The sequence below is a fragment of the Microcaecilia unicolor genome, chromosome 8 (genome assembly GCF_901765095.1).
Source record: "Microcaecilia unicolor chromosome 8, aMicUni1.1, whole genome shotgun sequence".
Classification (NCBI taxonomy): Eukaryota; Metazoa; Chordata; class Amphibia; order Gymnophiona; family Siphonopidae; genus Microcaecilia; species Microcaecilia unicolor.
In genome coordinates this window covers 174,184,482-174,200,682 of record NC_044038.1, presented here as the reverse complement: position 1 = coordinate 174,200,682, position 16,201 = coordinate 174,184,482, and the positions used below count along the sequence as shown (strand labels likewise).

Below are 16,201 nucleotides of genomic sequence, written 5' to 3'. Positions count from 1 at the left end.
AGGCTTCTTCAGGTCCAGAGATGCGAGAAACTCTCTGGCTGTACCGCCGTAATGACAGAGCGCAGGGTTCCCATGGAATAATGCCGCATTTTAGTGACTTGTGACTTCCTTTAAGTCGAGTATGGCCCGAAAAGACCTCCTTTTCGCTGGGCACCACAAAGTAAATGGAGTAACGGCCGTAAGCCGAGCTCGGCGGGAGGCACAGGGACCCACCGCCCCGAGGTGCGACCAGCCTTGGAAGGTCTCCACTACCGCCGCCAGTTTGACAGCAGAGCTGCATCGGGACTCCACAAACAGGTCTCTCACCGGGGCATTGAATTCTAATCTGTAGCCATCTCTGATCAGGTCCAAACCCCACTGATCTGAGGTAATCTTGACCCATTCCTCGACAAAGAGGGAAAGATGTCCTCCAACTGCAGGAATCAAGGAGTGGGCTGGCGCACCATCTTGCGAGGGTCGCCTATGAACTCAAGGCTTTGAGCCGGCCGCTGCGGACCGTTTGTCCGAGCGAAAGGAGTTCCTCTGCTGAAAGTGGGCACGTGAAGGTAAACCCAGCAGAATGCCCGGGCGGTACCCTTCTAGCTTCACAGAAGCGAGGTCTGGAAGAGGGGGAACTGCCTGACCCTTGGAAGAAGGCCACGGCCTATCCTCGGGTAAGCGCTGGGGCTTAGCATCCCCCAGGCCCTTGACAAATTTTCTCCAACTCCTCAACAAATAGGAGAAGGCCCTGGAAGGGCAACTCACCAACCTTTGCTTAGAGGCCATGTCAGCGCCCCATGCTGTAGCCATAGAAGGCGGCGAGCGGCCACTGCCACAGCCATCCGTTTAGCCGAAGCGCTCTGACAGATCATAGAGGGCGTCAGACAAAAATGACAAGGCCGACTCCATCCACGGTGCCACCTCCGCAAGAGGCTCTGCTCCATCCTCTGGGCTGTTCCCATGCTGTTGCAACCAAGGGAGGCAAGCTCAAGCGATAACAACCTGCACACAGATGCCGTAAGGCTAGGTCTGAAATCTCAAAGGACCGTTTCATTGCTTGATTCCAGATGCTGGTCCTACATGTCCTTCAGGGCGACCCCTCACTCTACTGGGGAGGGTAGTCTTCTTTTGTACAGACGTGACTAGGGCATCCACTTTAGGCACAGCCAAGCGTGCCAAGTGCTCCTCACAGAGAGAGTATAAGTGCCCCATTGCCCTGGGCAACTTTCAAAGGCCCCTCAGGGTCAGCCCATCAGCCAAAATAAGCGCTTGGATGGAGTCATGCAAAGGAAAGGCTCGAGCAGGCTTCTTAGTACTTGCCATCCTCGGATTACCAGAGGAGGCTTCGCCTATCACAGGATATTCAATAGAGTGAACCTGCAGGGCATCAGAAATAAGCGCTGGCAGCTCCTCGTGGAGGGAAAATCCTAACCGCAGTGGGATCACTCTGGATCCAGGGCAATCCTACACTTCCTCTGGTCTTTGGACAACGAAGGCCTGACTAGACCCCTCAGAATCCACACAAGCCCGACCATGGGGGGGGGGGGGGGGGGGGAGTTGCAGCCACTTTCTGAAGGGGAATTGACCCTTCTTCGCTTGTCTTGCGGCCAGCTGTCTGGGGGGAAAAAAAGCCCTGATGGCAATCCCGGGTCGGTCTCCACTGGAGGGGAACAAGGGTAGCAACGCAGAGTCAGACATCTGCGGCAGAGCACTTTTAACCTGAACGCTTTATGTAAAGCAACACAACTCAGGGGAGGAAAGGCTCACTCTGGCCTCCCTGTTCCAATCGGGGTAAGCAGCTCCCTCTGGTAGCCTCCCCTCCGGCCTCAGACCCCCTCCGCACCTGTGTGTGTGTGTGGGGGGGGGGGGGGGTCGAGCCTGCATCCAAGATGGCGCTCGCTGCCAGCTCCACCGAGCGGGAAGAAACATCGCTCGTCATGCTCGGGCCCGACCCGGCCGTTCTGAAGAGAATGATTTACAGAGCCCCGCTGCAGATCTGCGCTTGCCAAACGTGAACAGCGCTTAACAACCCTCCGCAGCCATCGCCGAAAATTCAAAATGGCGGATATTGACGCCAAAAATGTCCGATTGTGGGCACTCCCCGGAGGAGATACAAGACTCTCTTACCCACACACCGGTCCCAGAGATCCGGTCACGCTGCACAGACAGAAGGACGCCTCAGAAATAGCAGTGCTGTCAAAGCCGCGACTTTTTTTTTTTTTTTTTTTAACGTTATGAGGAAAGTTGGAGGCAAAACAGGCTACAGAGGTACTCCGGAGGAGAAGAGGGTGGAAAGGCAGGTAAAGGAGACCCAATGTGCTGCATCCACATAGAAGAGTGTGGGGAAGGCAGGGCTAGGGCAAACCCTATATGCCTGAATACCAATCCAGGGGCCGGGTTAAGGCAGTGAAAGGGCGAACCTATGTGCTTTAAAGTGGGCACCACCAGCCACAAACACCTCTGCTACAACTGGCCAAAGCACAGGAAGCCACCCCAGGCAGATTTCTGAAGGAGCTGAATAAGCTGCGTCCAACCCTGCTGGGGAGCTACTGAGAGGGCAGATGGAGCTAGCTGGCCAAAAGGCACTATGGTTTTCAGTGCTCTCTCCCCCTGCTGGTAGGTGGACACACCTGATTCGTAATGGATTCATCTGCTGCTGATGACAAGGAATTACAGATTATATGCAATTTCAATATGCTATAAAAAAAACCCTGGTTATTCCAAAAATATCTTTAAGTTGATTTGACAGGATATTTTCTAATTGATATCTTAGAGGGTATTATAAACAATTTTAAAAATGTATTTTTACTGTTATTGTAAAATTAATTATCATTCTATTGTAACTGCTTAGAACTATTGGGTAAGCAAAATATTTATTATTACATTTGTATCCCGCGCTTTCCCACTCAAAGCAGGTTCAATGCAGCTTACATAGTAATAGTGAATACAGAATATTGTTAGAGAAAGTAACATTAAGTATAACAGAATAGTAGAATAGATAAGTAGGTAGAGATAAGAAATGGAGAAGGGAGTAAAGGTGGGAGATATATTCTGGGTCAATGTCGTTGTCTCCTGGGTATGTGTTGGGTAGATGGGTTCATAAGATTAGTCTGGGTCATTTGGATAGGCTTGCTTGAATAAATGGGTTTTTAGTGCTTTCCAGAAGAGTAGATGATCACAGATTGATCGGATATGTCTGGGGAGGGCATTCAACGAGTTTTGCTGCCTAGGAAGGAGAAGTTGGATCCATAATAGGTTTTGTACTGGAGTCCTTTACAATTGGGGTAATACAGGTTGAAGTAATTTCATGAAGATTCAGACATGTTTCTGGTTGGAAGGTCAATCAGATTGAGCATATAGCCCGGAGATTCACCGTGGATAATCTTGTGGATTAATGTGTGGACCTTGAAGTTGATTCGCTGTTTGATAGGGAGTCAGTGAAGTTTTACATGAAGAGTTGCGTACTCAAAACGTGATTTGCCAAAAATGAATCTCGCTGCTGTATTTTATGATAAATATGATAAAGATCTATAAAACACTAATATCCAACATTTATATCTCCCCTCAGCCATCTCTTCTCCAAGCTAACGAGGTCCTAGCTGCTTTAGCCTTTCTTCATCCCCTTCACCATTTTAGTCTACCTTAAAATATCCTGTCAAATCAACCAGAAGTAGAACATATCACTCAAAGAGTCCGCCAAAATACACAGGAGAAAGAAATAATGTCACCATGAAGAAATGTGAGGATGCCAAGACCCGCAGAAGCCATGAAAAGAGAAAGGGGAATTAAGAAAATAGAAACCAAGTGTGTGTGTGTGTGTGTGTGTGTTTTTTTTTTTTAACAGGTTATACATATTGGAATTTTTCCTGGAAATCAGACTAAGAATCCTTTCAGCAAGATAAACAAAACAAAAAATATCTTAAACTTACAGGCAGAAAAAAAAACCCAACAACAACAAAAAAAAGCCATACCTGTTCACAAACAAAGGAAGAGAGCCCACAAGGCAGGTAAACTTACTCCATGCCACCATCACCTCGTCACAAAGGCTAACAGGCAAGGTAGGAAACTAGAAGTACTAGATGTCACCTTGACACCAGGACCACCAAGTGTCATCATAAATACCCAAACCTAGGCTACCAGCACACCTCTGGATCTACTATCATCCAAAAACAAGCTGGGACAGGAGCCAACTGCCAGTCACCAAGAGAGGCTGTATGATCCATCCATCATCTGCTAGGACACAGAAAATTCTGAACATTCCAGGCTGTATGATAGCCTTAAGGAGACAAATTACTTGGAACTATTTTCTCCATCTCCTTCCACAGGTGGAAAGACATAACCCATTAATCTGGACTGGTATAGATGACAAGTAGCAGATCATAAAAACTATTTTTCTCTGCCTCTTTCCACTGGTGAATCGACATAACTAGCTAGTCTGGATTGGTCTAGTATTATAAGGAAAAGGGAATTACAGAAATTTTTTTTAATTCTCATTTTTTTGCTTTTTATTCTTTTCCTACAAATCCCTAACATTTTATTTGCTTTCTTAGACGTCGATGCACACTGAGCAGAGGGTTTCAATGTATTAACAATGACCCTTAGATCCTTTTCCTGGGCGGTGACTCCTAATGTGGAACCGTGTATCAAGTAGCAAAAGTTTGGGTTCCTCTTAATCCATACAAGATTAATCTCACCTGCAGTAGTTTCATTAATTAATCGCAGGCAATTCAGGCCAGCAATCTGCGCTGCATCCACGACAGACCTCCTCTCTGCATCTGTGTAAAAGCATGGAACCTAGAAGCACAAAAAATTCACACACAATTCCAACTCACAAAATTGCAATTTCTGTTTAGCAACAAAGTAACACAGCAGATAAAACCTGCTGCTCCATACAGGTTACACGCCTCTATGCCCTTTAAAGTGTGCAGGTCATTTACATTTTGCTGTGAATCCATCCATTTTCTATAGAGAAACCCTCCGTTTATCCCTTGTTTTAATTCCATCACTGTTTTTGCCTTAATCACCTCAACCAGGTGGGTATTCCCAGAATCTACCACCCTTTTCCACAAAAAACTATATTATGATGTTACTCATAAATCTACCACCCTGCAATCTCAAACAGGTGAGGCAACTAGATGCCTCTAGTCACTGAATGCAGTATAAATAAAATGCTAATAACTGAATACGAGTTTGACTAGTCAATCTATTCTTTACATCTGTTTCTCAAGTTAAGTCTTACTTACAGCAATCACGCAATCAACAACAGGTTTTTTAAGCGCACTTTCTGCTGTTTCCTTCAGTTTGGTCAAAAGCATAGCCATCACCTGCTCAATAGTGAAGCTTCTTTCTTCCTCCAAATACCTAACCTTCATAGGGAAACGTTTAGACAAGTATTAAATAAAATATATGCATTTACCAATGAAAACAACATATTCATGATATTATGTACTTTTAAGCTTGTATAATTATCAAGGTAAAATTATGTATAATCATACCTGATAATTTTCTTTCCATTAATCATAGCTGATCAATCCATAGACTGGGTTGTGTCCATCTACCAGCAGGTGGAGATAGAGAGCAAACTTTTGCCTCCCTATATGTGGTCATGTGCTGCCGGAAACTCCTCAGTATGTCGATATCAAAGCTCCATCCGCAGGGACTCCAGCACTTAGAGAATTACACCCACGAAGGGACACTCTGCCAGCTCACCACCGCCGAAACGGGGAGGGGAATTAACCCAGCTCATCCCCACACAAGTGGGGAGGGGAATCCGTCCAGCTCATCCCCGCGGAGCGGGGGAGGGACACCACACCCGCCGATGCGGGGGGATCTGGCTTATCCTGCAACCGCAACCGCGGGAGGAGCTGACTGACCCTAACACCGCCGAAGCGGGAGGGGTACAAAGCTGCCCTACAGCCGCACGAAGCGGGAGGGAGTGCCGGCAGAATTTATGTCTCAATCCAGCCCCGTAAAACGGAGGGGAGAGGAATGCAGCAGCTCACTGTAACACAAACTCGTTTCAACTCTTGAAGAATCCAAGTGAAAGAACTTGAACACGAAGTCTTTCTGAAATAACTGAAGACTAAACTTGAACCTGAAATGCAACCAGAATAAAAACAGAACAGATATCTGGGAGGGGCTATGGATTGATCAGCTATGATTAATGGAAAGAAAATTATCAGGTATGATTATACATAATTTTACCTTCCATATCATCAAGCTGATCAATCCATAGACTGGTGGGATGTACCGAAGCAGTACTCACCCAGGGCGGGACATTGAAATCCCTGACCTCAACACTGAAGCTCCAAACCGGGCCTCCGCCCGTGCAGCCACAGTCAAACGGTAATGCTTGGAGAATGTATGAGCCGAAGCCCAAGTTGCCGCCTTGCATATCTCTTCCAAGGAGACGGATCCGGCCTCTGCCATCGAGGCCGCCTGAGCTCTCGTGGAGTGAGCCTTCAGCTGGATAGGCGGCACCTTCCCCGCGGCCACATAAGCCGCTGCAATGGCCTCCTTGACCCATCTTGCCACTGTAGGCTTAGCAGCCTGCAGACCCTTACGAGGACCTGCAAACAGGACAAACAGATGATCCGATTTCCGGAAATCATTGGTCACTTCCAAGTATCTGAAGATGACTCGTCTCACATCCAGATATTTAAGAGCAGAGTACTCCTCTGGGTAGTCCTCCCTACGAAAGGAAGGGAGACAGAGCTGCTGATTCACATGGAAGCGAGAAACAATCTTGGGCAGGAAGGAAGGCACTGTGCGAATAGTCACTCCTGCCTCAGTGAACTGCAGAAAAGGCTCTCGACATGAGAGCGCCTGGAGCTCGGAAACTCTTCTGGCTGAAGTGATAGCCACCAAAAAGACTGCTTTCAACGTCAGGTCTTTCAGAGATGCCCTCGACAAGGGTTCAAAAGGCGGCTTCTGCAATGCTCTTAGCACCAGGTTGAGATTCCACGCAGGCACCACTGAGTGCAGAGGAGGGCGCAGGTGATTAACTCCCTTGAGAAAGCGCACCACATCTGGCTGCGAAGCCAGGGAAGCACCCTTCAGGCGGCCCCTGAAGCAAGCCAGAGCCGCTACCTGGACTTTAAGGGAACTGAGCGACAGGCCTTTCTCCAGACCTTCTTGCAGGAACGCCAACACTGAAGAAATTGGAGCAGTGAAGGGAGAGAGAGAGCCTGCTTCACACCATGCTGCAAAGATACGCCAAACCCTGGCGTAAGCAGTAGAAGTAGAGCGTTTCCTCGCTCTCAGCATAGTGGCGATGACCTTGTCTGAGAAGCCCTTCTTCCTCAGACGCTGCCGCTCAATAGCCAGGCCGTAAGACCAAAGGGAGAGGGATCCTCCATCACCACGGGACCCTGATGTAACCGGCCCTGCTCCACTGACAGCCGCAGAGGATCGTCGACTGAGAGCCTGATCAAGTCCGCATACCAGGGACGTCTGGGCCAATCCGGACCCACCAGGATTACCCTGCCGGGATGCTCTGCCACCCGGTCTAGCACCCTGCCCAACATGGGCCAGGGCGGGAACACATAGAGGAGCTCTTGTGTCGGCCACTGTTGGAGAAGAGCATCTACTCCCAGGGATCGAGGGTCCCGTCCTCTGCTGAAAAAGCGCGGCACTTGGCAATTGGCCGATGACGCCATCAGATCTAGGCTCGGCTGGCCCCAGCGCTTCGTGATGTCCAAGAACGCCTGAGCAGATAGTTGCCACTCTCCGGGCTCCAAGGTATGGCGACTGAGAAAGTCCGCCTTGACATTCATGACTCCGGCAATGTGGGCCGCTGAAAGCTGCTCCAGGTTCGCTTCCGCCCACTGGCAAAGACTCATAGCCTCCTTGGCTAGAGGGGCGCTCTTGGTACCTCCCTGGCGGTTGATATAGGCCACAGCCGTGGCATTGTCCGACAGGACCCGTACAGGCTACAACACCAGTACCGGGATGAACTCCAATAACACCAACCGAATGGCTCTGAGTTCCAGGAGGTTGATAGACCACTTGCCTCTGCAGGAGACTAGAGCCCCTGCGCTGTCCTTCCCAAGCAGAGGGCTCCCCAGCCCATCAAAGAGGCGTCTGTCGTGACGACAATCCACTCCGGGGTCACCAGAGGCAATCCTGCAGACAACTTGTCTGTCCGCGTCCACCAGCTCAGCGCCTTGCGCACTGCTGGGTCCACGGGAAGGCGCACAGCATAATCCTCCGACATCGGAGTCCAGCGCAGCAGCAGAGATAGCTGTAGTGGTCTCATATGAGCCCTGGCCCAGGGCACTACTTCCATCGTGGCCGTCATAGAGCCCAACAGCTGCACGTAGTCCCAAGCCCGAATAGGAGAGGCTACTAGGAACTAGTCCACCTGAGCCTGAAGCTTGACAATCCGATTGTCTGGCAGGAACACTCTGCCCACTTGGGTGTCGAATCGAACTCCCAGATACTCCAGGGACTGAGTCGGGCGCAGCTGGCTCTTCTCCCAGTTGATGATCCATCCCAGGGAGCTCAAAAGAGCAACTACCCGGTCCACAGCTTTGCCGCACTCTGCATAAGAGGGGGCTCGGATCAACCAGTCGTCCAGATAAGGATGGACTTGTACTCCTTCCTTTCGCAGGAAGGCCGCTATGACCACCATTACTTTGGAAAAGGTCCGCGGAGCAGTAGCCAACCCGAAAGGGAGGGCTCTGAACTGGAAGTGTCGTCTCAGGACTGTAAAACGCAGAAAGCGTTGGAGAGGAGGCCAGATGGGAATATGCAGGTACGCTTCCTTGATGTCCAAGGAAGCCAAGAACTCTCCTGCCTTCACTGCCGCTATAACAGAGCGGAGAGTCTCCATGCGAAAGTGCCTCACTTTCCAGGCCCGATTGACCCCTTTGAGGTCGAGGATAGGCCGGACAGAACCTCCTTTCTTTGGAACCACAAAGTAAATGGAGTAACGTCCCTTGCCAATCTGATTTTTTGGCACCGGAACGACCGCACCCAGGCGGATCAGGTTGTCCAAGGTCTGCTGCACTGCCACAGCTTGACCGGAGACTTGCAGGGAGAGAGTACAAACCCGTCTCTTAAGGGTTGGCAGAACTCTAGCTTGTAGCCGTCTCTGATGACTTCCAGCACCCACGCGTCTGAAGTTATAGTGGTCCACTCGCCCAGAAACGAGGACAGCCGTCCTCCAATCTGCACTGGGGCGTGGACCAAGGCCCCGTCATTGGGTACGAGACCCTGGGGGAGGACCGGAGGGAGCACCTCCGGGACGGCGGTCTCTGCGAAAGGAATGCTGCTTGGGGGAGAAATTCCTCTTGAAGGAAGAGGGGGCAGAGGAACCCGACTTGCCCGGGCGGTACCGACGGGCTTCCAGCAACCGTCCTCTGGAGGTACCGGGACGAGTACTAGCCCGAGCCCTGACCTCTGGTAATTTCTTGCCCTTAGACGTGCCGAGATCGGTCACGATTTTGTCCAGCTCGACCCCAAAGAGCAGCTTGCCTTTAAAAGGCAATCTAGCCAGGCGGGATTTAGAGGCGTGGTCAGCAGACCAATGTTTCAGCCAAAGCCACCGCCGCGCAGAGACTGTCTGAGCCATGCCTTTAGCTGAGGCTCTCAAGACATCATACAGCAAGTCTGCCAAATAGGCTAAGCCCGATTCCAGGGCCGGCCAATCAGCCCTCAAGGAAAGATCCGAGGGGGAAGCCCGCTGCACCATAGTCAGGCACGCCCTGGCCACATAGGAGCCGCAAACTGAGGCCTGCAAACTTAAAGCAGCTGCCTCAAAGGACGACCTTAAGGCCGCCTCCAATCTTCTGTCTTGGGCGTCCTTTAGGGCCGTGCCACCTTCCACCGGCAACGCCGTTTTCTTAGTCACCGCAGTGATTAAAGAATCCACGGTAGGCCACAGATAGGCCTCACGTTCACTCACAGCCAAAGGATAGAGGCGGGACATAGCCCTAGCCACTTTAAGGCTCGTTTCCGGGACATCCCATTGAGCCGCAATTAAGGTGTGCATGGCATCATGCACGTGGAAGGATCTAGGCGGGCGCTTCGTCCCCAGCATAATGGCACAGCCAACAGGGGCTGAGGGAGAGACGTCCTCCGGAGAGGAAATCTTCAAAGTGTCCATGGCCTGTAAAAACAGGTTGGGCAAATCCTCTGGGCTAAAAAGCCGCGCTGCAGAGGGGTCATCCGCTCCATCCGAGCGGGGATCTATCTCCTCCAAGGAATCCGCAAAGGACCGTTGGGAGACCTCAGACACGCTGCCCTCATCTACATCGGAGGAGACAAAGTCCTCCAAGGCCTGGAAATCAACCCGAGGGCGTTTACCTCTGGGAACCTCAACCTCTTTATCAGAAGAGGGAGCAGGGGCAGCGTTTTGCATGAGGAAAGCCTGATGCAGCAGCAAAACAAACTCGGGGGAGAAACCCCCCAGACTGTGCACTTCCGCAGCCTGGGCAACAGCCCTAGACGCACTCTCAACCGGCTCTCGCAATAGCGGGGGAGAGACATGCTGCGCATCCAAAATGGCGTCCGGCGCGAAACTCCGCGAAGGAGCCGCGCGGGAAGAACGGCGCTTAACTTTAGCCGCTTGTGCCGTCGCCCAAATTAAGGGCGTTCATGGCATTAATGTCTCCAACCTCAAGGGCGGCCCACGAAGAAGCCGTCCGAGCCGCGTGGCCGGCCAAGATGGCGGAGGCGAGGAGCGGGGGATGGTCGTTTATGGCGGGAAAAAACCGCCACGCCGGAGGAACGACCGGGACATTCATCGGTCACTAAACTGTCACCCATCAAGGGCGAATCAGGTTGTAAAACCCCCGCATCCCCTCTAGAAGCGCTCCAGCGATCCGGGGAGCGACCTTTGCGCCCTCGCCCTCCGACGCCATATGCCACGAGGAGAAGAATCGGGGAACCCCCTGCCCGCTATAAAAAGGTAAAATTACCTGCTTGCCGCTCCGAGCTGTAACGAACTGGTGTCCCAGTGAGTAGCTGCAATGAACGTTTAAAGAAACGTCGAATTAAACGCCTTTAAAGACGTTTAAAATTTTTTTTTTTTTTAAACGGAGCCAGCGGGAGGGGGGAGAAAAGGAGGGACCTGGCACCACCAGGTTTGCACTTGCTCAAAAGAGCCCTCAACCCCAGGCCTCAACAAAACCTAAGGATTAGGCTTGGAGGCCTAGCCAGAGCTGCTGCTGTGTGTGACCACCACCTGCTGAGATAGAGAACATACAGGAGTTTCCGGCAGCACATGACCACATATAGGGAGGCAAAAGTTTGCTCTCTATCTCCACCTGCTGGTAGATGGACACAACCCAGTCTATGGATTGATCAGCTTGATGATATGGAAATGGCTAATTCAACCAGCAATGAACATATACATAACATTACCTCCAAGGTCTTCACATTTGGCTTGCTAGGCATGAACCTCAAAGAATTCTAAAATTGCCAAAGCAGGCTTGAGTATTACTGCTATAGTGACTACAGTCCGTATTTTAAGTTTCTGCACTTGTCATAATGTTTTTCTACTGTCCTAATCAAAAATTTCTACTCACCCTGATCCCAGTTGAACCCGTTGGCAGCTGCACAAGTTCATAGGCAAGGTTGGGTTTTTCAGCCTGCACGAATGGATCTGAAAATGCACGGCCATGAAACCTTTTAAAACCTTGTAGTGTATTCTTTACATTCGAAACTACCTACAAGGAAAACAAACAAATATGAAAAATAAATGAGCAAATTGAGGTTGTTATACCTATTACACAGCCCACAATGCAATGCAGGTCCAAGAATTGCATAAATAGGCATAACATGGCCACACAACACAGAGAAAGAGAGAGAGGGAAAAAAAATAAGTAATGGATCATATCCACGAATGAATGCTGATAATCATGTCCCAAAACCTCTAATGATCAGGGTCATCAGTACACAAGCTGCCCCAACAGGCTTGGCCATTGTTTACTACTCCCACTGTCCATGGTGAGCCACAGATTACCAACTGAATACTCTGTGACAGAAAAACAAAGTACAGCGTTAGATTGCTTGATAAGACCAGTGGTCCAGCAAGCCCAACATTCTGTATCATTATGTGGAGAAAGTCTGAGTTACATAAGGGTTTATAAAAATGGTCAAGAAATGTTTTAAAAAGGTACTCAATGATAATAAGGACAATAGAAACAAACTTGTACTTACTTGGCTTTTAGCTGCTGCTCCAATGGAACGGTTCTTAGGCCCTAATGAGATACACGACCTAAAGTGAATTAAATACATCTCAGTTAAGAGCTGAACAAGATAACAAACCAGAAGAAAGCTGAAATACAGGCAATCACACAGCCAGATCTGTCTTGGAGGCTAAATGCAATTAAACTAGTTATGCTAGCTATTCAGATATAGGAGGGCATTTTGTTTAGATATGAGAAATTTCTTAGTTAAATCCCAATTTATGGCACAGTGGTGTGGACAAAATTAGCGTTTCTTTCTGTAGTAACCTAATAAATCATGGGTTCTTTTTTTTTTTTGTTCCTGCAGCCCTATAACTGATCAATGAAACCCTCCATCTCCTTCCTAAACCACATGTTCATTATTGACTACTGATAGTGACATATGTAAAACTATTAGTTGCTAACAATGCTGTTAACATGTAACTAAAATTACAGCAATCCACAGTTACACTACCAGTAACTAACAACTGTTTTCACTGTCTAGATTAGAAAGTTTCAATAACTGGCTCAGATTTCAAAACCCTTTGGTTATCAATAGAAATCAAACAAAATAAAACATGGAAAAGAAAATAAGATGATACATTTTTTATTGGACATAACTTAATACATTTCTTGATTAGCTTTCAAAGGTTGCCCTTCTTCCTCAGATCCGAAATAAGCAAATGAGGTAGCAGATAGTATATATGAGAGAAACATCAAAGTATTACTTTGACTGACAGAGTGGGAGGGTGGGGGTATGCATGGGGACATCAAAGCATTTCATTGATATTCTAACAGAATGGGTGTTGGTAGGTGAGAGGAGGGTAATAAACAGAGAAATAAACAGAGAAATACAGCTTTATGTTTTATAATGAGTTAGAAAACCCAGATCCTTATTAAGTCCTGTTTGTTGGGTGTCAAAATATTCATTCATTCTTATTTCGAAGGTCCCTTTGGTACACTCTGACTCCCCTGGTTGTACAGGCACCACTGGTTTAAGAATACCAGTATTAAATGCTTTATTCCTAAGATATTTTTCATTAAATATTAACCGACTGTGCCGAATAATTAGCTTTGATAGTTGTTCCTTGAATAAGTTCTGTCTTTATGGTTAAAGGGTGTGACTGGAGTGGTTTCAAACTATTTCTATACGTTTCATGCTACATATTTAGGTGATATGAAGAAGCAAAGTGCAAATAGACACTAACAGTAACTGAATATGGGTTTGACTAGTTTTTCTGTGCATTCATTTCTAAACTAAAATGTTAGCTTATTTAAAATGTTCTATTCCGCCAAAAAACTGAGTACAAACATACACAGTACAAATCTTAATCAGCAACAGGAGACTTTTTACGTGATAAGTTATTACTATAGATCTCTACCATAAAAAGGGAAGCACTTCTTAAACTCAGAATGTCATAAGAACGTAAGAATAGCCATACTGGGACAGACCAACGATCCATTTAGCCCAGTATCCTGCTGCCAACCATGGCCAATCCAAGTCACAAGTACCTGGCAGAAACCCAATTAGTAGCAACATTCCATGCCACCAATTCCAGGGCAAGCAGTGGCTTCCCCCATGTCCATCTCAACAACAGACTAGGAACGTTTCCTACAGGAAATTGTCCAAACCTATTTTAAACCCAGATACGCTATCTGCCATTATCATATCCTCAGGCAACGAGTTCCAGAGCTTAATACTGGTATTCTTTGAGTGAAAAAATATTTTATTCCTTTTGTTTTAAGAGTATTTCCATGTAATCTATTACTAGGTTATTACAGAGTTTAGTTAGAACCTTCCATTTATTTGTCTACAGTTTCATTATAAATGTCATCTCCTAGCACCTACTTACATCTTGTACTTTGTATCAGTGGTTCTCAAAAATTTCCTGGAGGACCATGAGCCAGTCATGTCTTCAGGATGTCCCTAATGAACATGCATGAGAGATTTGCATGCCTATCATCTCCATTACATGCAAATCGACCATTAGGGATATCTAGAAAACATGACTAGCTCATGGTCCCCCAGGTGCTCAGTCTGATCTGGAAGTTCCCCAGATCAGACTGAGTGCCTGGCGCCGGCAATACCAGGTACAGAGCCGACTTGTGCCTGCGGAGTTGCAGGCACATGTGCGCTCAGTGGCGGGCTCCAGTCAGGCCGGGGCCTCGGGGAACAGCGCTGGATCCTGTCAGTTCATCAGGCTCCATCTCGACTGCTGGTTTTGGGTGATTCCTACCCTGCTGCCTCTCCAGAGATCCTCCTGCTCAACTTTCCCTCGGGAGATGAGATGACTGAAGCCGCCTTGGGGGGGGGGGGGGGGGGTCAAATGACTGCGTCTGCAGCACACTACCGCCCTTCTCTCTCTCGCCTCCCTGGGCTGACAGATCCCTTCGTCCTGTCCCGATCCCTCTCTGTTGAAGCCTCACAGGCTGGTCCCAGAGCGCTCGGGTGGAAGTGGGTGGGAGGTCATCGCTCACTCCCTCGCTGGATAAGGTGTTGAAAGTGGCCCTGCTCTCTATTCAGGGGTCCGCCTGTGCTTGAAACGCTTTGCGGTTTCCCAGGCAACACGGTGACGTCACCGGAAGGCTTCAGACATTATGAACCGGGCTTCAACTTCCTGTCAGTCAGCTTCAGAACACTGGCAGTGCAAATTATTATAGTAGATATTATTGTTGATTATGGAGTTCACAGTGTGTAGGAATTTGTTGTTTTATCTGTACATTGCCTTGAGAAAGGATAGTCAGCGTTAAGGGCTCAGATATGGCAGTGTGAAGACCCAGTGAATGAAAAAGCTTGTCCACCCTGTATGGCAGCCATAGTTTTGGCCAGCTGCATGGGCGAGTTTAATTTCTGACGGTCTTCCTATATTTTTAAAGGATTTTCTCTATGCACTGTGGACTCAGAAGACCAAGTCTGACTTCAGTTTTCCAGTTCTGTCCGTGTATGAACTGCCAATAAAAAGCACATACTGTTTCAAAAGTAGTCACAGACTAAGTAACAGTGGTCATGGTTTTCTCCATGTCATCTTCAACACATTCTGCATCCTCCAGAGCAGCTGTCGTTTTTGAAGCAATATGCTGCAACTGCTGTAATCAATTCATCCAGTTGGTTTACACATGCGCATTAAATTGGTGGCTAAGCATAAGTGTGTTGATATGGACAAATCCAAAAATTTAAGTTGCTAACTACTGTAAGTGCATAAGCAAAGTGCTGGGTGAGAATATTGGAAGGTTTGACCCTGGGGGGGGGGGGGGGGGGGGGGGGGGGGGGGGGGGGGAGGGGGGGGGGAAGAGCTCTGTCAACATCAAACCTCTCATAAAGCAAATTAGAGGCTGTACAGACATGGGTTTGACCTCCACACAAGTATGATAAGCTTAAGTGAAAAGGTGAAACTTTTACAGAGTGGCACAGTAATCGATCTTGCGTAGTTATGCCAATATTGAGACACCACTCATGTGGGTCTTTTCCTGCTAGATATGTGGCTCCGAGCACATTGTTCTAATTTAGATCCCACTTCCACATTCCTGACACAAGGTACCCCCCCCCCCCCCCGCCGCTTATTTATAAAATACATTGCAACCTGTCCATTTGAATTTCAATAATTTGGCTTATAGCTCATCTCTAAAGGCCTTTAGAGCGTTCCATATCACCCAAAGTTCCAGGAGACTGATGTGAAACAGTGCACCTACATGAGCCCCCCAGGTTAGATGCATCCGTTGGTCAAGATTTTTCGGGGCGGTGGAATTTGGAATGGTAGTCCCCAGACCACAAATCGGTTACCAGTGAAGCCACTGCTTAACCTGTGGTGTGACCTAGGTGACGTTGCCCAGATTCCCAGTGGCCTGATGCCACTGAAAAGCTAGGATCCAATGGAGACTTGCTAGCTGCTGTGAACCTTGTCGGTAATTGACACTAGAGCAGTTGCATGAGCTAAAGAAGGAAGATTTGAGCTTGCACTTTGTTTAGCAGTCTCTATATACTCCAATTGTTGAGCAGGTTGGAGATGGAAATTTGGGTAGTCGATTACAAAAACTCTAGCACCCGGATA

The 16,201-nt window shown here is 48.3% G+C and overlaps 1 protein-coding gene across 1 annotated transcript in view; it reads right to left on the bottom strand.

Annotated features, from left to right (window-relative positions):
* Positions 1-16,201, bottom strand: part of HSPA4 (heat shock protein family A (Hsp70) member 4) — a 122,385-nt gene that overhangs the window by 92,514 nt on the left and 13,670 nt on the right. Inside the window, exons 2-5 of the mRNA XM_030211745.1 lie at positions 12,145-12,202; positions 11,511-11,651; positions 5,223-5,345; positions 4,674-4,773 (exon numbers count right to left, since the gene is read on the bottom strand). Coding sequence (XP_030067605.1) covers positions 4,674-4,773; positions 5,223-5,345; positions 11,511-11,651; positions 12,145-12,202 — 422 coding nt within the window. The remainder of the gene's footprint in view (positions 1-4,673; positions 4,774-5,222; positions 5,346-11,510; positions 11,652-12,144; positions 12,203-16,201) is intronic.